Raw genomic sequence first — 22,372 nt, 5'->3', positions numbered from 1 at the left:
GTGGTAAATGAAAGCGAGGGGTAAGGGGTATGGTATGTATAATCTTTTTTTTCTCTGTTATCGTTTTATTTCTTTTTCTTTTGTCTTTTTATTTCTTTTTCTAAATCGATGCAAATGTTCTAAGAAATGATGAATAAGCAACTATGTGATGATATTAAGAATTACTGATTGTATATGTAGAATGGAATGATATCTTAATGTTTTGTTTGTTGTTAATTTTTTTTAATTAATAAAAAAAATCACATTGAGAAAAAAAAAAAGAACACTCAGGGCTTTATCCGAGATTCTACAAAGGTTCCATGAACTATGACTACTTTCCAGAAAAATACAACCTCCAATTGGGTTCCTAAGCCAGATGTGTCCTGAAACCCAGAGGGCCCAGCATCTCCAGAACATCAACCAGTTCCATCCCCCTATCCCATATTATCTACCACCCCTTTCCAACACATAAAAGTTAGAATTGGCATAGCCCAAATATCCCTAAAAATTGGGAGAAAGATCAAAGGAAAATGTGAAGTTATAACAGAGAAGATGGGATTTAACAAATGAGCATGACTGGTGAATCATTATATTGATATTTCTTTTAGTCTTCAGTGTCTTGGAGCAGCTAGAAGGAAGAACCTAAAATTGTGGAATTGTAACCCATACCCAACTCTGAAATCTGTTCTACAACTAATTCTGGTGTGTTTGAAATTTATTGCTTTTTTAATATATGTTATTTTTCACAAAATAAAAAATATGTATGTAATTAATATATTTGTCCTGCCTCTCTTTTTTAAAAGTTTTTCCTTGTTGCAGTTGGAGCAGTGACCTACAGCTGAACACACACACTTTTAGAGAAGTGTTAGAGCAGAGCAGAGCAGCTAAGGAGTAAATCTGTCTGTTGTCTATGATCTGTTGCTTTTTTAAGAATAACTAAAACTATACCATTTTGTAACACCGTACAGATTAGTATCAGGATATAGCATGGATAGTGAGAACAGTGTCAGATTTTTAGGAATTTTATATAGTCTCTAAATACATGAATAATATTATTTTACTTATACAAATTTAACCAGCAACACGATAGAAAATCTCTTTTAACAACTGTAATATTTCCCAAGAGCCTCCCATGCAATAGGTTAAACTATTTTAGCACCTTATTTATACAAGGTGGAAGAACAAATTATTTGTAACACTTTTTCCCATTATAGTGAGAAGACTTGTCTTCTGAAATAAAGGATGAGAAGGCCAAGGATATTATTCTAATGTAAAATCTTTGTTTTCTAGACAGCGTACTTGCATGATTAAGAAAAACTTTTTGGAAACTTTATATTAAAATAAGACCAACACAACAACAAAAAGACAGCCAACCCAATTACAAAATGGGAAAAAGACTTGAACAGACATCTACCAGAAGAGGAAATATGGATGGCCAAGAGGCACATGAAGAGATGCTCAATGTCCCTGGCCATTAGAGAAACGCAAATCAAAACCACAATGAGATATCATCTCACACCCACCAGAATGGCCATTATCAACAAAACAGAAAATGACAAGTGCTGGAGAGGATGCGGAGAAAGAGGCACACTTATCCACTGTTGGTGGGAATGTCAAATGGTGCAACCACTGTGGAAGGCAGTTTGGCGGTTCCTCAAAAAGCTGAATATAGAATTGCCATACGACCCAGCAATACCATTGCTAGGTATCTACTCAAAGGACTTAAGGGCAAAGACACAAACGGACATTTGCACACCAATGTTTATAGCAGCGTTATTTACAATTGCAAAGAGATGGAAACAGCCAAAATGTCCATCAACAGAAGAATGGCTAAACAAACTGTGGTACATACATACGATGGAATATTATGCAGCTTTAAGACAAGATAAACTTATGAAGCATGTAATAACATGGATGGACCTAGAGAACATTATGCTGAGTGAGTCCAGCCAAAAACTAAAGGACAAATACTGTATGGTCCCACTGATGTGAACGGACATTCGAGAATAAACTTGGAATATGTCATTGGTAACAGAGTCCAGCAGGAGGTAGAAACAGGGTAAGATAATGGGTAATTGGAGCTGAAGTGATACAGACTGTGCAACAGGACTAGATACAAAAACTCAAAAATGGACAGCACAATAATACCTAATTGTAAAGTAATCATGTTAAAACACTGAATGAAGCTGCATCTGAGCTATAGGTTTTTTTTGTTTGTTTGTTTGTTTTTTACTATTATTATTACTTTTATTTCTTTTCTCTATATTAACATTTTATATCTTTTTCTGTTGTGTTGCTAGTTCCTCTAAACCGATGCAAATGTACTAAGAAACGATGATCATGCATCTATGTGATGATGTTAAGAATTACTGATTGCATATGTAGAATGGTATGATTTCTAAATGTTGGGTTAATTTCTTTTTTTTCCGTTAATTAATAAAAAAAAAAAAGAAGATATACAAATGGCCAGAAATCACACGAAAAGATGCTCAGCATCATTCACCATCAGGAAAATGTAAGTTAAAACCACACTGAGATAACACTTCACAACCGTGAGAATGACTGCTATTTTTTTTTAAAGGGAAATAACACATGTTGGACAGGATGCCAAGAAACAAGAACACTCATTCATTGTTGATGGTAATGTAAAGTGATTTGTCCACTGTGGAATATGGTTTGGTGGTTCCTCAAAAAGTTAAGCATGGAACTACCATAAGCCCTGGCAATGCCACTACTAAGTTTATACCCTCAAAAATTAAAAACAGAAAACAACAAAAAAAATAAGACTAACAGGGGGTACAAGGGTAGTTCAGTGGTAGAATTCTTGCCTGCAATGCGGGAGACCAGAGTTCAATTCCCAGTCCATGCACTTCCCCCAAAAGACAAACAAACAAACAAACAAAATTCAACAAGTGGTGCTGTAATAACAGGAAACTCACATAGAAAAATAATGAAATGTGACCCTGCCAATACTGCATACAAAAAAAAAAAGCAGACTAACAATCCACATTATTTTAACAGGAGAAAACTAAATTTCAGCTTTGTACGAATACCTGGCTTGACACAAAAGCTTTCTTTTTTAAATATATGATAAACAGGCTTATTAAATTTTGGTGAGCACTGACTGTGACAGAATTCCCACTTTCATAAACTTCTTTGTTCAACGTTCTATGTTCATTCAGAGCTTATAGTCAATAACGACCATCACAATTCTTCCAGCACCTCTAATCCTTCCTTACACTGTTTTATACTGCGCACTGGGACATGGATATTCTAAATAGAATATAATCTCTTTGAAGCTAAGAATTAGGTTTTCCCTGTTTATGACAGCATTTGCTAACAACAATATACTGACTGATATTAACAAAGCCACTAAAAACTCAAATTCTTCCACATATGGAGGTAACAAATGGCCAAGTAACCAAAAGCCAGATTCTTTGGCTCCTTATAATCAAGGTTATAAAAAATAAATTTATATTTCTTACTAAACTAATTTCTTAAATAGAATATATTTGAAGCATCAGCATATTCTTAATTTTATTATACTTTATATAGATATTATTACCAAGTACATTGTTCAGTTTTTGTAATTTAACTTATTTAGTTAGGCTGCTTATTTTATCAATAAGCTTGAATAAATTTAGGGAGAACATAATAAAAGCAGAATAAAAGTGCATTTATTCAATTCAAAATCTATTATAAAATTCCTTTTATTAGAGGTTGAAAAAAATCTTTTAACTTTTAAAAAGTATATTAAAATTACAAACAATTTTAAAAGTATAGTGGTTATCAAATTCTGAAAAATATACTGCAATTACTTCATTTGTTCTAAGCCTAAAACCAGGAAGACTTTTCCGTATTTCTCAACGACCTTTCATTTTACTTACTGAAGTTTGGGAATTAGATTTTATTCAGTTACACCTACCCCAAAGCTGTTTATATTTTAATGGTGATCTGATTACTACAGTTACCACTGCAAAGGCGTTATTGGGAAAAAAATAGTATTAGCAAACACAGCCTATTCTGTAGCAATTTTTATTCTTACCATTTCTAATCTCGAGGACCAGTAAAAAAAGAATTCTAAACCACACTTCCTCATCCTTCTGCGCCTCGCCCTCCCCTGTAACTGGTTCAGGTGACCAGGCCTCAGGGCAGGGATAGGTTGGACAGAAAGAAACCAGGCTTGCTGAGTTTGGATTTCAAAGTTTTAGGAGAGGGCTGTGGAATCTTTCCTTTTCCCCATTATTTATTTATTTTTTATTCATTATTTTTAAAAAAATTTATTTTTTTAAACATAACAAAAAACAAACATGAACATGCTTACCATATGATCATTCCATTCTTGGTATATAATCAATAACTCACAATATCATCACATAGTTGCATATTCATCACCATGAACATTTCTTAGAACATTTGCATCAATTCAGAAAAAGAAATAAAAAGAAAAAAGAAAAAAACTCCCACATACCATACCCCTTACTCCTCCCTCTCATTGACTGCTCATATTTTCATCTACCCAACATATTTTAGCCTTTGTTTCCCCTATTTTTTTTCTATACCCCTTACCCCTCCCTTTCATTGATCACTACCATTTCAATCTACTCAATTTATTTTAACATTTATTCCTCTATTATTTCTTTATTTTTAATTCATGTTTTACTCATCTGCCCATACCATAGATAAAAGGAGCATCAGACACAAGGTTTTCACAATCACACAGTCACACTGCGAAAGCGATAGCATTATACAATTATCTTCAAGAAACACGGGCCATGGAATTTTGAGAGTTCCTATGCCCTTCTTTAACTGTTTCCAATTATTAGATTTATTTTACTAAAAGCTGTGACCAGGACCATTGGAAAAAGTCTTTGCTTTATCCAGAGGTAGCCCTTTGGCAATTTTCTGCTACCTTAAGGGAATTCTAGGGATGGTTTCTTTCTAATGTCCAGGTTTGCTTACAGTAACAACAAAACTAAGGTTTTGAATCTTGCTGCTCAGAGAGGTTTTCCTTTTCATTTCAGAAGTACCAGCTTATTTATGCATATATTTATATCAGGCACCTAATTATTTCTAAGCAGTTCAAGTAGAGCTGTTAAGAATTTTTGCTGCTTTGTTATTATCATCTGGAGGTATGAGAATATGCATTGAATAGGCAGACAAACACAAACAGTAAGTTAGTTACACAGTGTGCTGGTTTGAAAGGACGTATGTACCCTAGAAAAGCCATGTTTTAATCCTAATCCCATTTTGTAAAGGCAGCCATTTCTTCTAATCCCTATTCAATACTGTATGTTTGAAACTGTAATTAGACCATCTCCCCGAAGATGTGATTTAATCAAAAGTGGTTGTTAAACTGGATTAGGTGATGACATGTCTCCATTCATTCAGGTGGGTCTTGATTAGTTTCTGAAGTCCTATAAAAGAGGAAACATTTTGGAGAATGAGAGATTCAGAGAGAACAGAGCAGAACGACACAGTCACGAAAAGCAGAGTCCACAAGCCAGTAACCTCTGGAGATGAAGAAGGAAAACGCCTCCCAGGGAGCTTCATGAAACAGGAAGCCAGGAGAGAAAGCTAGCAGATGACGCCGTGTCCACCATGTACCCTTTCACTTGATAGAGAAACCCTGAACTTCATCAGCCTTCTTGAACCAAGGTATCTTTCCCTGGATGCCTTAGATTGGACATTTCTATAGACTTGCTTTAATTGGGACATTTTCTCTGCCTTAGAGGTGTAAAGTACCAACTTATTAAATTCCCCTTTTCAAAAGCCATTCTGTTTCTCGTATATTGCATTCCGGCAGCTAGCAAACTAGAACACACAAGAAACAAATATTTTTGAGAGGGACAAATAAAGGATGACTATCTTATCTCATCGCATTTCTGCCTCTTTGCAGAATGATTTTAACTGTAATATCTTTAATTTTAACAAATGGTAGTATTTTCATTTTAAATCATTTTGAGACCAGATTATGTTTCAGAAATAAACCCTTCTTTATAGACTCATATCTAAAATATTTTCAATTTTCAATACAGCCCAAAGTTTCCCTTTTAAAAGAATTTCCATAATCACTAACCAATTAGGAACATTTAATGAATACAAATGCAGGAACACACCAATCAACAAATTTAAACAGACCCTTAACACTTATTATATTTAAATAACACACCAATAAATAACTAGATTGAATTTACCAACTATCAATTAAACAGGCATTTAATCCTTAACACACATTAAACTCTTACTAATCCCAGCTAACACACCGGCCAGCACTTACATAGGGCTATTTAATTTCAATAAATACCAGTGAATTGTTGGAGTCCTCATTTTCGAGGAGTATATGCAACAGACAAATTTAGGTCAGGGCCTCAAACCGTGCAGCACGGCGCCCAGAAACCGGAGGCGCAGCGGTCAGAGCAAGGAGGACTGTTCTGGAAGCACGACCCAGGTCCAGGTCAAGGGGGCTTGGAGGGGAAAATTGAAGCTGCCGCGTGTGTCGGGTGGGCCCACTCTCGTTAGATCCAGTCTCAGGTATCAGGATGACTTTGGATTTGGGGTGGGTTAGCTCTGGGCTGACCCAAGACCCTTCATTACTGAACATTTGGGGCTGTCCTCAGGGATCAGATGACTTTCAAGTTGGAAAACTGGATAACTGGGTAAAAATGAAGGCTAGTCACAAGGTTTTTACAATCACAGGCGCAGAAGATGAAGGCTGTGCAATCCTCATCAGAGGTTTCAGGTGTGTTCCTCTGTCTGCTCCAGCATACCAGCAGGCAAAAAGGACTATGTACATAATGACTCAGGAATCAACAGCATCCCTTAAATCCTGATTTCTCGGCTACAAGAAGCCACATGTTTCCTCCTCTGTGGCGGGGTGTGTGTGCGGGCAGAGCTCTGAGAGCTGAGCTGCACACACACACCCCAGGGCCCACCAACGGGACCTGCCTTTGGTTTATGGTTTGGGGAGGTTTGGGGACTTAAGGGGAAATTTTTGCCCCCTGAAGTCTGCCGCTGAAGCTTGCAGTTTGCCTTCGTTCCTTTGGAGCGAGATACAAACCAGGGACTCGCGTTGTCCTGCTCCCCCTGCTTGGGTGGCCGCGCCGCCACAGACGAAGCCCCGCAGCTGGCTGCCCAGGGCGGTCGGGCGCACGGCCTGGGCCGAGGCGGGGACAGGCAGCTTCTGCCCGCAGGCCTGGGGGAGCCCGGGCGGCAACGCCCCGCTTCCAGAGCGCGGCCTCCAGAGCGGGGGCAGACGGGGCGTCCCGGGGCTTTAGGCCGTCCACTCTGGGCGGTTGGGGAGCCAGGGCCGGCGCCCCCCTGGTCCGCGTGCACTCAGCGGGGAGCCCTGAGCTCTGCGCGCGCGCTGGGCCCAGCTCCGCCCGTCCGGGCCCATCTGGGGCGGCCTGGCCCCCGCCCCACCCCCAGGGCTGCGGGCCCCAGAAGCCACGCTCCCTTCCCAGGTACAGGCCGCTGAGGGGCTTGAGAGATTGGGGGGCGCCCCCCTGGGGAAGGCCGAGAGCCAGGGAACTGCGGGGTGTCCTGGGTCAGCCCTGCAGCTGTGTGACCGCAGCACGTCCCTCAACCCCTCTGGTCTCCAGAGCCTGAGCACAGGGGCGCCGGGACAGGGGGCGTGGGGGGCACTTACAGACACAGGGGGGTTCCTGTGTGGTGGGGGTGGCGCCCCCACCGCCCCCCATCGGGCCCCACCAGCCCCCACCGCCCCCCATCATCCCCACCGCCCCCCACTGCCCCCCATCATCCCCACCGCCCCCCATCATCCCCACTGGTCCCCACCGCCCCCCATCATCCCCACCGCCCCCCATCGTCCCCACCGGTCCCCACCGCCCCCCATCATCCCCACCGCCCCCCATCATCCCCACCGCCCCCCATCGTCCCCACCGGCCCCCACCGCCCCCCATCATCCCCACCGCCCCCCATCATCCCCACCGCCCCCCATCATCCCCACCACCCCCCATCGTCCCCACCAGCCTCCACTGCCCCCCATCATCCCCACCGGCCCCACTGCCCCCCATCATCCCCACCGGCCCCCACTAGCCCCCCATCATCCCCACCGGTCCCCGTCACCCCCCATCATCCCCACCGCCCCACCGCCCCCCATCATCCCCACCGCCCCACCGCCCCCCATCATCCCCACCGCCCCACCGCCCCCCATCATCCCCACCAGCCCCCACCGCCCCCTATCATCCCCACCGGCCCCCACCGCCCCCCATCATCCCCACCGCCCCCCATCATCCCCACCGCCCCCCATCATCCCCACCGCCCCCCATCATCCCCACCACCCCCCATCGTCCCCACCAGCCTCCACTGCCCCCCATCATCCCCACCGGCCCCACTGCCCCCCATCATCCCCACCGCCCCACCGCCCCCCATCATCCCCACCGGCCCCCACTAGCCCCCCATCATCCCCACCGGTCCCCGTCACCCCCCCATCATCCCCACCGCCCCACCGCCCCCCATCATCCCCACCGCCCCACCGCCCCCCATCATCCCCACCGCCCCACCGCCCCCCATCATCCCCACCAGCCCCCACCGCCCCCTATCATCCCCACCAACCTCCACCGCCCCCCATCATCCCCACCGGCCCCACTGCCCCCCATCATCCCCACCAGCCCCCACTAGCCCCCCATCATCCCCACCGGTCCCCGTCACCCCCCATCATCCCCACCGCCCCACCGCCCCCCATCATCCCCACCAGCCCCCACCGCCCCCTATCATCCCCACCGGCCCCCACCGGAGGACAGGCGGCCCCGAGGAGAGTCTGGGTGGCGCGTCCTCCAGGCTGACGAGCTGTGTCTGGGCTGCCGCCGGCTCCTGGAGGCCGCTCCCCTGCCCTCCTTCCCTTGGCTGGCACAGGCGGCACACACGGCCCGGCCACTCCATCGCACAAGGTCGGGTGGGCGTTCCACGAGGGTTAGCACACTTCCTGCGGAAATAAAGCAAGGAGGAAGCCGGTGGGAGCGGAAGGTGACTCCCACCTGGGAGCTGCAGGAGGAAAGAGAAAAGGGCTCCCGCTCCTGGTCCTGGGAGCTGTGCCCCAAAGGGCCAGTGAGGCCAGGAGGGAAGGGTGCCCAGGGGTGCTGTGCTGTTTCCTGACATGATAGGGGCTCATAACCAGTTTCGGTCCGGACCCTGGGACCTGCCGAGGGGGCTGAGTAAGGGGGCTCTGCATCAAGAGTTCCTTCTGCTCTTAGGATTTTCTTTCTGAGACCTAAGACATCTCATGCTAACTTTTTTTTTTCAATGTCTTTGACTGTTTAAATAAAAAGAAAGAGCCCACGCACCCAGAGACCTTTGGAGATGAAGATGGAGAATGCCCCTGGGGGACACTTCATGAAACGAGAAACCTGGAGAGAAAGCTAGCAGACATCACCATGTTCACCATGAGCCTTTCCAGTTGAGAGAGAAACCCTGAACGTCATCCGCCTTCTTGAACCAAGGTTCCTTCCCTGGATGCCCTGGATAGGACATTTTCACAGCCTTAGAACTGTAAGCTTGCAATTTACTTAATTCTCCTTTTTAAAAGCTGGTCAGTTTCTGGTATAATGAATTCTGGCAGCTTGCTAAAACATAATTTTGGTAGCAAAGAAGTGGGGTGCTGCTGCAGTTTGCAAACACCAAACCTGTTGCAATGACTTCTGAAATGCGTGAGGGGGAGAGTTGGAAGAGTTGCGAGGAGCTTGCAGAGAAGGCCTAGAATGCTTCGCAGAGACTGTTTGTAGAAAAGTGGACTCTTCACCTCTTCCTTCAGCGTCGTGAGCCCCCCTCAGCCTTCCGACAGCCTCTCATCCTGCCTTAAGTTGGAGCCTACTTCTACTGCTGGCAATCAGGGAGCTCCACCCGAGGCAGACATTCCTGCCAGAGACGGTGTGGAGGGCCCGGCTCCCTCTGCCCCAGCGGAACAAAGGGTTTTGATGGATTTGTTACAAAGGTGAAAAGAGATGGGGGCATCGAAGCTCCTGTCTGTATCCTGGCAGGGAAAGGAGCAGCCTCAAATTGAGGACATCACCAGACACCTTCTAAAGTTAGAGGAAGGCAATTAAAATCTCATCATCTCAAGGCCTGCAGTGAAAGTCAGGGCCTCTCTGTTGCTGCGTAGAAGTCCTCTGGGATTTCTGGAGTCATTGAGTTTGTCTGAAAACAAACCCAGAGCCCGATTCTGCAGGATTACCGATCCCAGCAGCAGCAGCAGTCACCAGGTCACCTGGTCTCAGGACAGAGTGGGAAGGAATCAGCCGTGCACAGGCTTCCAACCCAGCGCTTGGTGGTTCCCCATGGACCAAAACAACAGTGGGAGAAGATCCAGGTGCTGCCCTCAAAACAATCTTTGAACAACCAGAAAAAATGACAAAGCCTCCTTTCCTGGGAACGAGTTAAAGGGTTTCAGAAACCGGGCAAGTGCCGAATCGAGGAAACGCCAGTTTAAAAACCGGTAGGAGAAGCTCATGCACCCTGTACACAGGAATTCCATACTTTCTGCTTAATTTCTCTGTAAACCTACAACTTCTCTAATAAAAAAAATTGTTTAAATCTTAGCAAGAGTGGTGTGACACTGGCTCCGTGGCAGAGTTCTCGCCTGCCCTGCCGGAGACCCGGGTTCAATTCCTCTGCCTGCCCATGCAAAGAAAAAAAAAAGGTCTTAGCAACTCCCCCAAGTTTATGAACCCCAGGGCACTACAAATCCTGTTCAATTAAACACAAGCTTAATGTTTCAGAGAGGGGCAGCCTCGAAGAAATTGTGGAATGCAAACCAACCCCAAACCCATCCTGCTTACGGCCAGTCTAGAAAAAAACACAGAGAAACTCCCAACCAACGAAAAAGAAAAAATTTTAAAACCTAAAGAGCATCCAGGGAGTGAGAGAATTTTAAAGACTCCGTGGGGGGGGGTTTGTTTGTTTGTTTCGTTTCATTAAATTGCCTCTATGATTGCTTTGGCAGACATCTGGGGACCAGATGACTACTTCAGAACAGAAAAAGCAGGTTATTCGTGCCTTTATTAGAGGACATTCTGGGAGATGAGTTTGGGGAGAACTGGTAAATCTTGAGTCCAGGGTGTACTCCACACGGCTGAAGGAAGCTTCTGACCTGCAGGGAAGGTGCAGGTTCCCCAGGGTCACCTGACACCATTTACTGGGGACACAGAGTTCCAAAATGTGATTACTAAAAGCTCTTGAGTGCACGGACCACGGTGGCTCAGTGGCAGGGTTCTTTCCTGCCATGCGGGAGACCCGGGTTCCATTCCCGGTGCCTGCCCATGTAAAAGAAAAAAGGTTCTCTCAAGTAAGGGCTCTGGAGGCCTGTTGGTGTTACGACAGAGTGACTTGTCTTGGCTCGTGAGAGCAGGTTGTTAAATTTTCAGGAATATGTGTGAACTGGTTGTTAAATACAGGCACTAATGAATATTATATAAACCTACAATTAAATAAGTCATTAAAAACAGGTAATAAATCCTCAAAACTCATCACTTGCTAATTTTTTTTTACATTTCACTATTATCTTGGGGTTATTTCAGCTATTATATCTGTATGGTGTAAGTACGATAAAGTGGGAATAAAGACTATCATGATTAAAAATTTTAAATTAATATTTAGAGAGAGATCATTTATGGAAACTTTTCTAAAGGCTGTTTCACCAAGATGAGCGGAACATAATTTTGGTTCAGGCTCTATTATTGATGTATCCACTCACCAAAGATTTAGCTTTTAATGTGGAGGCTCACGCAGCTAGATATAATTCTTTTTTTACTGTAAAATCCTCCATGTGTTCAGTGTTAAAGGGTAGAGTGTTATAAGGAATCAAGGAGCTGTAATTTGTCATTTTGTTGTTATTCCAGATACAATTCTTACATCTGGGGGGTTGGATAATGAAATCCCGACCCGGCGAGGGCTCACACTAACGGACATCAAAAGACCAGGAAGCCAAGAAAAGCAAGAACTCACAGATTCCAGGAGACGAGAAAGCTTTACTGGCCCGTAGCACACCCCCAGCCCATCTGCTCTCACTGCCCTCCGGCAAGCCCAGAAAATGTTCTCCACCTCCATCATGAGGAATAAATTGGTGCGGTTTTGTCAGGTTTTCTCTCTAGGCCTGGAATGCCGGCGGAAAAGCTACTGTGAAAATGAGCTCCCTGATGTCAGCAGCAGAGGCGGATGGAAAGGATACACCAGGGTGGTCATGAGGTGGCCATGGGCACGGACACCACATCTCTAGCTAGGATGAATCCATCACTGGGTCCCCAGGAATAAGAGAGGCAGGACGGTTCCTAAGATATTATTTTATTTGCATAACTGAAGACTCCTGGTTGGGCGAACAGGTCTGCCTCGAGATGCCAAGGTAAAATCCCACTTAATTTCCAGATTTTAAATTGAGAGGAAGTCTAATATCCTTGAAGGAGAAACTCATTCTAAACTTAGGCTCATGTTGTGAGCCTTCCTTGCAGCCTTCCCCAGGGGGATCTGTGTCCTTTTCTCTGGGAACTACAGACGGGAGGGGGAAAGAACCACCCTTGGGGTGGGGTCCTGTAGGATCCTGGCTCCAAGCTAAGTCCAATTGCTGAGGACAGTACAAGAGCATGGCGGCCTGCCAACCAATGCAGGCGATTAAGGGCCCCAGTTTCACACCATGGAACCCCAGAGCCAAGCAGAGGGGACTTTGAGGGTACAGCTGAAATGGCCTACTGGCAGCAGGCACAATCCCCCCAGAGGCTGTCTGACTGGTCAGGTAAGAGCTACTCTGGAAGGAAAGGACGAGCACAAGCCATTAGAATCCCCCCTCCCTACCAAAACGGTACATCAAAAGTAGTCCCATATTCTGAGGCAATTGTAGAAACTAGTGCCACCGTCAGGGGCTTGAGGGTTTTGTCCTGGTGAGCCTCTGGCAGCTCTGCTTGACCAGTGCAAAACACCCGGAGGAACTTGGAGTGTTGTAAACTTTAAAGAGGGATCCCTCCAGTGGCAGGAGCTAGTCCAGATATGGTCTTCTTGCTGGAGCAATTTCATCCAGCTCCCGGCATTTGGTGACTCTTTTGGCCTAGTGCATTCATTCCTCCCCCACGTGCGTGGGCACGGAGCGTGGGAAGCCGTGCATCTCCGCCTGGCGGGGCAGCCACGCGCCGTCCCTGCACCCACGCGCCGTCCCTGCACCCACACGCCGTCCCTGCACCCACTTTATCTGTCCGGCGCTGCCGCAGCAGGGCCCACAGGACCTTGGCTTCCTCACCCCGCAGTGTTCCGTCACCCTGAGGGCAGCTCGTTGGGATTGGGGGCAGCAGAAATCGGATTTCCTAGATGCCCTGGTAAGACACAGGGGTCAGGGGCTGGAGCCACATCACGTGGAGATGCAATGGTCGGCCACCTCTGTAGGTTCCTAGGGGTGGAAGGGCCTGAGGCAGTCAGGTGTTTCCTCCATAATACTGGACAAATAGCTGCACTTCGAACCCCTTACAACGAAGGCCTGCTTCCAGGCAATACACGCCGCCTTGGGCTGTCCTGCTCAGACCCACATTCGTACGCACAGCGAAAGCGTCCAGCTTTGGGGTGTGCTGAGAGCAAGTGATGGCTCCCCAGCCTGTGCCACCAGGCCCCACATCCTGGCAGATCCGGTGGCACTGGTGGAATTCCGTGGCGTCCTGGACAGCCGCATGGAGACCGCGGCAGGGAGGAGGGTCATATGGGGCTTGTTGCAAGTCCTGATAAGAGAATACAGTCGGGGAACCCAGGGTTTAGAGCAAAATGCTCTGGCCAACAGCTAAATATTATCATCTCGAGAGACTTCACTCTGGCTTACCGCTGGGCTCTGGGGGAGCCTCAATGCTTGGCTACAGCAGACCAGGGGGCCATGCGGCCCTCATGAGCTGGTGATATCTTATCCACCAAGCCAGAGTCAGGCAAGGCCAGAGCACTCCGTTACCCAGTGGTCAGGGGCTCCCCTGGCCAGGCCCTGAGGCCACGGGCCAGTCATGGTGTGGACTGCACACTCGGGTGCCACCAGGCCGTCCCTGCCACAGCGCTGAGGCCCCCTCGGTCTTCCTGTCCCGCTTTAAGGGGGGGTAGGGTTTGTCCTCGCCAGCATGGGCCCTAGTGCTGGAGTACGAGCTGTTTCCACCCCCACGCCCCTTCCCCGTCAGTGCCGGTAGAGCGGCTGGAGCCCTCGGACAGCCCTGTGCCACCCCACGTATTGCTGAAGTAAACTAGTGGGTTGAGGCCCACAGCATTGGTTCACCTTGTCAGGACCCCACAAACCAGATGCAGCTGGTCTGAGAATATGGCCACATGGTTTGTTGAAAACTCAGCTAGGACATGAGCTGAGAAACAGCACGATGCAAGGGTGAGTTGGTCCTGCGGGCAGCCAGGCCCCCATACTGTGCTCCACAAGGCTGGAGGCTGCAGAGTGGCCTGGCGGCACCATGCCCGACAACCCACCCGCGGGCCTCCCCTGAGGGCTGGGACCGGGCTAGGCACAGGTTTCGTTCTCAAGGGAGAAACACAGCCACGTAAAAATGGAATGATTCAATGGATCTGAGGCCGGAACAGCCACCCAGGGGTTCAGACCCCTTGTACCTCTGAGTGACGATAACAAGAGCCTATGGCAGTAACCAGAGTGACGAAGCCAATCAGGGAAAAATAGGATTGCCGCCCCATCACAAGGGGCAGGACACAGGAGTAGGGCTTCCCCGGAGCACTTCCTGACACTGCATGCCAGGCGGGAGCCGTCACCCAGCAGGGACTCCGAGGTGCTGACCTTAGCACGAGGGCCAGTCACCCCCGCACAAAGGCTCCCGGTCCTGAGTGCTAGCCCACAGCCCGTTACGGAGAGGGGCTGAGCCTTTACCCACATCTCCTTTCTGGCTGGGTTACAAACTTTGGGTTGAATATGGTTACTTTTACCAGTTAATCCACAAATTACAGTTATTTCAAATGGGACTGTGACAGAACTGAGTGAGGAAAGAACATCACTGGTGACACCGGGCTTGAGACAAGTAGTCTTGGATCATGACCCAGACATAGCAGTTGGCTGGGACCTTGAGTGGCCGCCACTAAGCAGGAAGAATTTTGATTTGGGTTGTATATGGGGGAATCATAATATGGGGAGAATGGCATGTGTGTGTGTGTGTGAAATATCTTTTGTTTTTGCCTACCACGCCCCCTCTACTTTTCCACTCTCCACCATTCCTCTAGTAAGAGCCTCCATCCTTTGGGAAACACCCTTTCTCCCATCCCATGATACTCTGCCCTCCAGACCAGACTGTCTTACCAGGAACCTGAATCCTGGGTGGAGGCAGCCCTGGAGCCAAGGCGGGCTGGTGTTCATCTACCAACAGCAGCAGCTCCTGGGACACCAACCCTGCAGCTGCCCTGCACTCCCCTCCCAAGGCCAAGCGTTCAGTTGTGCCCTGGGCTCTGTAAGCCACCCGAGCACCCTTTCCGTGAACACTTTCTCCTTGTTCACGTTGGTCCAAGTCAATTTTTGTTGCTTAAAACCCAAGAACCCTGATAGACAGTCTCTTCCAAGATCCACCTTTGCCTCCCAACAGCTGCCAGGTCTGGCAAAAGTGGTATATATCCGCTAACCGAAGAAATGAGCACTGTTCCAGCTCTCAGTTCACCAAAGCAATTCAGGCCAGGAGAGGGGGAAGCCCACTGGGTCAAGAGGAAAATGTTATGTGAGAGTCAGCTGATCACAAGAGGAGGTAGAGAAGTCAGAAACGTCCAAATGAAGGAGGGGGCTGCCAGGTGGCAGGGTGGGGCAGGAAGGACGACGAAAGCCCCTCTGCAGCTTGAGAAGCAGGAAATGGTCAGTCAGTGAGTGGTTGGGGGCAGACGCTGGCTGTCACCCAAGGTGGTCTTGCTGCAGCTGAGGTGGCCGGGGCCCCAGGGGTTTTCTTGGAGCCTCCAGTTCTGCTCTCCTCCTGCCTGGCTTCCTTCCTTTCTGTTCCTCTTCCAAGCAAAGGAATCCTTCCGAAGGCATAAGTACCCAGAGACCCTGCTAAGGGGCACAGGCCAAGTGCCCAGCTGGGTCGGACGCACAGACTATCTAGTGAAGGTCTCAGACGGCTGAGCCTGAGCTTCAGCCGGGGAGCCGGGAGGTGGGCTCATTCCTCCAGCCGTGAGGAGCTGCCTGGGGAGAGGAGACCCTGACACCCACGCACCCAGCACCGCAACAGAGGAGGGCAAGCAGTATACACAGCTGCTGCCTTTATTGTACTCCAGTGTCAGACCCACCCCATCCCAGGCCCCAGAAGGATGCTCAGGAAGGATCCGGGGGGCCGGGCCAAGCACGGATCTAGGAATCTCCTGGGAGTCAAAACGTGATGCCTCGGGGCTGAACCCCCAAGATCAAGAGCTAATGATTGGAGGCGGGGGTCTCAGTAACTAGAAAGAAAGATGCCCCCCGCCCCAGCGCGTGGAAGGACGGCCCCCTGCCCGGAACTCCCATGGGCACTCCCCGTGGTCCTAGAGAGACGGATGTGGAGTTGACTGTGGCCCCACCCCTTTCACTGGGGAGCACAAGGTCCCTCAAAGTCCACACCTTCGCTCTGGCCAGAAGCTGGTACAACCTCAGTCCAGCCTTCCCCACACAGGGGACACCAGGAGCAGCAGGGAAGAGTGTAGTGGATGGAGAGGGAGGCCGGGGGGTCCGTCCCCTGGGTGTTGGGGCAGGGTATGGGCGCAGGGCTTGGGAGGCCCTCGGGCACAGGGACGGGCAGGTCAGTGGACAGCAGGCAGCAGGTGGCGATCGAGCTCAAAGCGGGGAAGAGTGGGGCGCAGGGCGCAGGGCGCAGGGGGGCAGGGAGATGGAGGAGTGGGTGCCTGAGGGGTGGGGCTGGAAAGAGCATGAATACACACCATCACGGACCACTGCACCAGAAAATGACCGGCTCTGGAAGGGCCCTGACCCGTGTGGGCTCAGGGCAGTTAGCTGCAGGATAAGCTGGGACAGATGAGGCGCAGGAGCTGGGAGAAGAGACCCTGAGAGGCATGGGGCCAGACCCACCCAGAGGAAATCGGGGACCCTGAGTACAGGCAGGGTCAGGGCCAAGCAAGGGCAAGAGGGTCACGCTGGCCTGCACGCCCCCAGAGTGCAACATTCACAGCAGGGCCTGGCTGGGGGCGGGGCTGCAGGTGAGGGGGACTCATGCAGAGGGCTCAGGGGGGAGCCTCCAGCAGTGGCAAGTGTAAACTTCAAGGAGGGCCCGGGAGCCCTGGGTGATGCTGGCGCCAGGAAAGGCCAGTGGGCTGTGGACCGTACACCACAGCCGCCTGTGAGTTGCTGGCAGAGGAGAGGCTTCTCAGAGGAGGCCCCAAGTGCCACCTCTTCCACCACCCTCTCTGCTGAGTGTCATCATGGGAAAGTCTCCGTTGGGTTTGAGCTGCTTCCTGGTTGGTTTGCTGCCAGGTGGAGGCCCCCAGCCTCCCGGGGGGCTACCGTGTGCCCTGGGGAGGGGGCTGGCCCAACGACTGGGCAGTGGCACCTTCTGGGGCCTGAGGGGTGGCCTTGGAGCTCGGAGCGCTCTTCCGGCTGCCCTGGGGGCTTGGCGGGCCTTTCTTCTGGGGCTGAGGGCTCAGTTGGGGGCCCTTCCTGCTGCCAGATGGACTCTTGGAGCCTTTGGCCTTGGCTTGGGGCTGGGCAGCCTCAGGGCCCCTGAGGGGCTGCAGCCCCAGCATGGCGCAGAAGGCAGAGCACTGGTGTGAGCCGGCAAACTCATCCAGCAGGGCGGGGAAGCAGCTCTCCTTGAGGCCTTGGTACCTGCAGTAGACAGTAGGCGCTGAGCCCCCGCAGGCACTGCGCACCCCGAGGGAGTGGGGTCCCCTGTGGGGCTGTCAGCGGGTGCCCACGGTCAGTGTAGTGCCCAATGTACATCTGGCTTCACTTCCAAGCCAGGACCTCGTTCCAGCCTGGCCCACGGGATCCGTCATGGGCCACTCATTGTGCGAGGACAATTTGCTCTTTCAATATAAATCAAAGCGCAGCCAGGCCACCACTCTGACCGCAGGGCCTGCCCGCCTGGACGGCATGAGGAGGGAGTGGGGAGGCCCAGTGACCGCAGAACTGCAGGGCCCGGTGTGTGAGTGTCCAGAGCTGCAGGTCCAGTCCTGGGCTAGGGGACCCATGGGGCTTGGTGGGGGGGGCGGGCGGCGGCACGTGTGGGAAGGCGCATGGGTCAGGCTGGTCAGGGTGTGCGGGGCGGGGGGATGGGGGCCTGCAGTGGGGGGTCAGGGGCCCGCAGGGGAGGGTAGGAGGACCTGCAGGGCGGGGAGGCACACGGGCGGGACAGGGGATCGGGAGTGCACAGGGCAGGGGGACACGTGGGGGGGGTCATGGCCCCAGTATGTGTCCACGTGGCCCTGGGAGTGCCCAGGACCCGTTGGCTCCAGGCCCACAGCCTCGGGAGGGAGAGCCCGAAGCACAGGTGGTGCCCGGAGGACTCGCAGAGGGCTCTCGCGCCCAGGAGCCACTCACCCCCGCAGCTTGGTGGCGATCTGCACGTCAGTCATCTTCCAGGCGACCCCTGGACGGAGAGAATGCTGGGGTCAGTGCCCGGGGCCTCCCTCCCCAGCCGGGGTGGTTCTGAGGCCCCCATGTCTGCAGCGGGCCCAACAACCCAGGGCTCAGGATGCCTGCTCAGGCAACCCCGGGGTCAGCACCCCCCACGTCCTAGGCACTGTGCAGAGCTCTGCATTACCAGGAGAAATTATATCTCATCTGCACCAGAGAGAAGACAGGCTCAGGGTTAAACGACGCAAGCTAAGCCCCATTTATTTGCTCATTTAATAACTGAGCACTGACAATGCATGATGGTCAATCTTCGGGAGTTCACGTTTCTGACTCCGAGATCCAAAACTCTTCCAGGCATGCAATGCTGCCCCTTCTGGGTCCAAGCACATCACAAATTGGGCTGGCTTTGCTTGCCCAAAACCTCCTCCTCCCTGATAGATTAGCTCATCCGGCCAGGACAGGTAAGACAGGAGGGCGAGGATGTGCGAGGGTGCACAGGAAGGCCTGAGTGGGGCACACGGGCTTCTCCACCACACGCCCAGGCAGCAGATACCCTGAGCACAGCAGGCTCCAGCTAAGACCCCTCAGAGACCGGCCAAAGGGGACGGAGGGGAAAAGGTCTCTACCCTGGTCCGACCACCGAAGATTTTAGTGCCCGTGTGTTAGAGCGCGACCCTCTTCTCCTTTTCAAAGTGTCCAGGCCCCACGCCTCCAGGAGCCTTCCTCTCCCTAGCAGGACGGTGCATCACCGCGTGACAGAACGCAGCACATGCAGCTTTGGAATCACACAGTCCTGGATTTGCATTTCAGCTGTTTCTTTTGAGCTGGGTGAATTTGGCAAGTTACTGAATATCTCTAATCGTCAACTGTGGAAGTGAGGAACGTAATCCCCATCTTACAGGGGTATAGAGGAAGACTCCAACTTAGTGCCTAAAGCAGAATAGATATGCAATAAATATCCATTTATTTGTCATTTCTTTCAGCATTTATCACATTCCATCTTATACTATAATAATGATCCCTTACACTTGCATAGAATTTCAGTTTGCAGAGGGAAAGGAAACTGGAGCTCAGAGAGATTAAGTGACCTAAACAGACCGCCTCAGATTTCTTTTCTGTAAAACAGAGACCCAGGTAGAAAATGATGAGATGTAGACGTAAATAAAATTTCTTTGACCCCAAAGTCTTTCTACCACACTGTGCTATTGCCTTGTGATGGAAACTGGTGTACTTCTCCCAGTTCCTCGAGGGCAAGGACAGTGCCTTATTCATCTTTATATCTTCCCAATGTTTAGTAAATGTCTGATGGATGGATGATGGATGGATGGATGGATGGATGGAATGGGTGAATGGAATGAAGCACAAATTTATTAATTAAACAATGGAGGGAAAGATGATGGCGCAATGTGTTACCTCACACTGTCCCCCAAATGTCTGGATTATTTATAGAATATTTATTGTATAATTTAACCCCAAAGAAAAGTACATGTGAGCCAGTTTTGTATTGTGTGCCTTGGTTTTCTCATCTTTAAATGCAGGGACAAGACTTACTGGTGTGTGACAACCCTAGTCTTCCTCTCTTCCCGCTCTGTAAGAAATTTTGTCTTTCCCCTGCCCTGCCTGGTCTGGTTAGGAAGAGCCTGGAGCAGACGAGGCAAAGCGGGGCCCGTGCTGGCGGCCCTCCTTCGCTGGGGAGAGTCTGGGGAACGCGGAAAACAGAAAAAACATGCAAAAGGAGCCAAAGAGACTAAGTCGGTCTACATAAAAAAGAAAAGAGGAGGAGATGAGAAGAGACAGCAACGCTACATGTGCTGGGACAGAAGACAGCGTTCTGGAGGCGTGGGAGTGAGAAAATCCCAAGTCTCTGCAGAGAAGGGAGGATGGAAGATTTTGAAAAGGGTGGCTGTGGATTTTGAATTATAGTCCATGGTTGTTTTTGCAGAAAATTCCTTTTAAATTTCAAGTGAGGGCTGTACAGTGATCCTTTAAATGCAATTGCGGTAACACACCGAGGTCCCGGTATGCATGAAGGGGGCACACTACATGGTCCCTGCCCAACCTACTGCTGAAGAGTGAAGGAGAATAAACATGAGAGGGGCTGTGCAGAGCGGTGCCCCATGTCAGCAGCACGAGAGGGCTGTGCAGAGCGACACCCCACGTAAAGAGGGCTGTGCAGAGTGGTGCCCAACGTCAGCACGAGAGGGCTGTGCAGAGCGGTGCCCCACATCAGCACGAGAGGGCTGTGAAGAGCGATACCCCATGTAAAGAGGGCTGTGCAGGGAAGCACCCAGCGCCGTGGCTGTGCCCCCTCCCCAGGCTGGTCACATGCATGTGCACACCTCATCCTCATACCTGCCAAGTCTGTGACAAGGAAGCTGCCGTTCGTCCACTGATACAGCCAGTGCTGGAAGGTCTGACACTTCTGCATGACCTCGGAGCTGCCAGGTACTTCTGGGACCCCAGCACAGCCCCGTTCCCGGGAGCAGTAAGACTGCAGGGGCTTGCCCAGGTCCTCCTCCAGGGTAGCATAAGGGATGTTGTTTGCAGGCCGGTAAATCAGATACAACGGAATAATCCTAAACATAGTTGTACCCTGCGGTGAGCAGGAGGTGCGGCCCCAGAGGCCTCCTCCCCCCATCCCAAGTCCATGTTCTTGGTCTATCAGGAGGTCCCTTCCACGGATGAAATTCTACCATCTGAGCCAGGACAGCAAGAAAGGGGAGTTCCGTGGTGAGTTCGGGAAAGGAAATGAAGCCATTGGCTTTAAAGTCCTGTCCATCCTTTACGGTCAGTGGGACTAGACCTGAACCCTGCCACCAGCCTCCCTGTGAGGAGGCGAGGGGCAAGCACAGCAGAGGAACAGCTCTCGAGAAAATCGCCCAGAGTATGGCTGACCCTGAGGCCAGGGAGACCCTAGATATGGAATTGTTTCCACTCACAGATGACCCCTACAAAGATCCACACAGTAGAAGGGTGCCGGCCAGCCTGCCTAGACACTCACCTCAACCCGGAGCCATCCAGAGGCCCAGTGTCTGCTGAGCCAAACCCTGCAACCGGCACACGCTGGGCTAAGGGGTGGGCAAATAGGAGGGGGGAACTCACGGCCAGAGCTGACGCTTTTCTAAAGTGGGGAGTGGACTGTTAAGTCTTTATTTCTCGGTTTGAGGGGCAGAAGCCACAGGCAGCAGGTCTGCACACCATGGGCACCTGGGCACTTACTCAGGCACCTCCCCAAAGCCAGGCACAGCACGGGCTTCAGCCGCAAAGATTTTGCAGTACTCTCGACTCATGTTCTGGATCTTGCATCCCTGCAGATTAGAGGGAACCCAGTTCTCCGTCACATCCAGCTAAGGGGAAGGCCTGCCTGCAGAGCTGCCCAGAGGTTTCCAGCCCTGGGGAGGTAGGGTTCACTCCTTCCCCATTCCTTGCTGCACACGTCACACTTCTCATGTGCCAAACAAGGGCCTTGGACTTTGGAAAGCAGATTTCTAAGTGGTTTCCAGACTGGGTCCCCCAGGACTCTAGTAAGAGGTGGCAAAGCCTCAAGGATCACCCTGTGGAGAACAAGGAGAAGGGGCCTACAGTACATCCACCCCACTCACAGACACTCCCCTCTCATCTCACATCCTCCAGGAAAAATATTTTGGGGGTGAGGAAGGGGCCTGGAGTATAGGGGAAAAGATATCGTTTGAGAACTATGGCCCAAGTGGTTTTGAAGCTCTCAAGTTCTCTGAGGCCAAGGGTCCGGTTCTGGGCTCTCTTGGGCTCTATCCAAAGCCTGACCTGGGAGCTTCACAGGCTGAGACTGAGATGGCGCTAATGTCCGTACTGGAGAGGGGAGGGGAGCATGGAAAGCGATGGGCAAAGGGGCAGGCC

General features: G+C 50.5%; 1 protein-coding gene across 1 annotated transcript in view; it reads right to left on the bottom strand.

Moving 5' to 3' along the window:
- Positions 1-16,179: 16,179 nt before the first annotated feature.
- Positions 16,180-22,372, bottom strand: part of ALPK3 (alpha kinase 3) — a 44,090-nt gene continuing 37,897 nt past the window's right edge. Inside the window, exons 12-15 of the mRNA XM_077124301.1 lie at positions 21,716-21,804; positions 20,849-21,072; positions 18,461-18,509; positions 16,180-17,746 (exon numbers count right to left, since the gene is read on the bottom strand). Coding sequence (XP_076980416.1) covers positions 17,422-17,746; positions 18,461-18,509; positions 20,849-21,072; positions 21,716-21,804 — 687 coding nt within the window. The 3' untranslated portion in view covers positions 16,180-17,421. The remainder of the gene's footprint in view (positions 17,747-18,460; positions 18,510-20,848; positions 21,073-21,715; positions 21,805-22,372) is intronic.

The sequence above is a fragment of the Tamandua tetradactyla genome, chromosome 12 (assembly GCF_023851605.1).
Source record: "Tamandua tetradactyla isolate mTamTet1 chromosome 12, mTamTet1.pri, whole genome shotgun sequence".
Taxonomy (NCBI): domain Eukaryota; kingdom Metazoa; phylum Chordata; class Mammalia; order Pilosa; family Myrmecophagidae; genus Tamandua; species Tamandua tetradactyla.
This window is presented reverse-complemented; position numbering and strand designations above follow the sequence as displayed.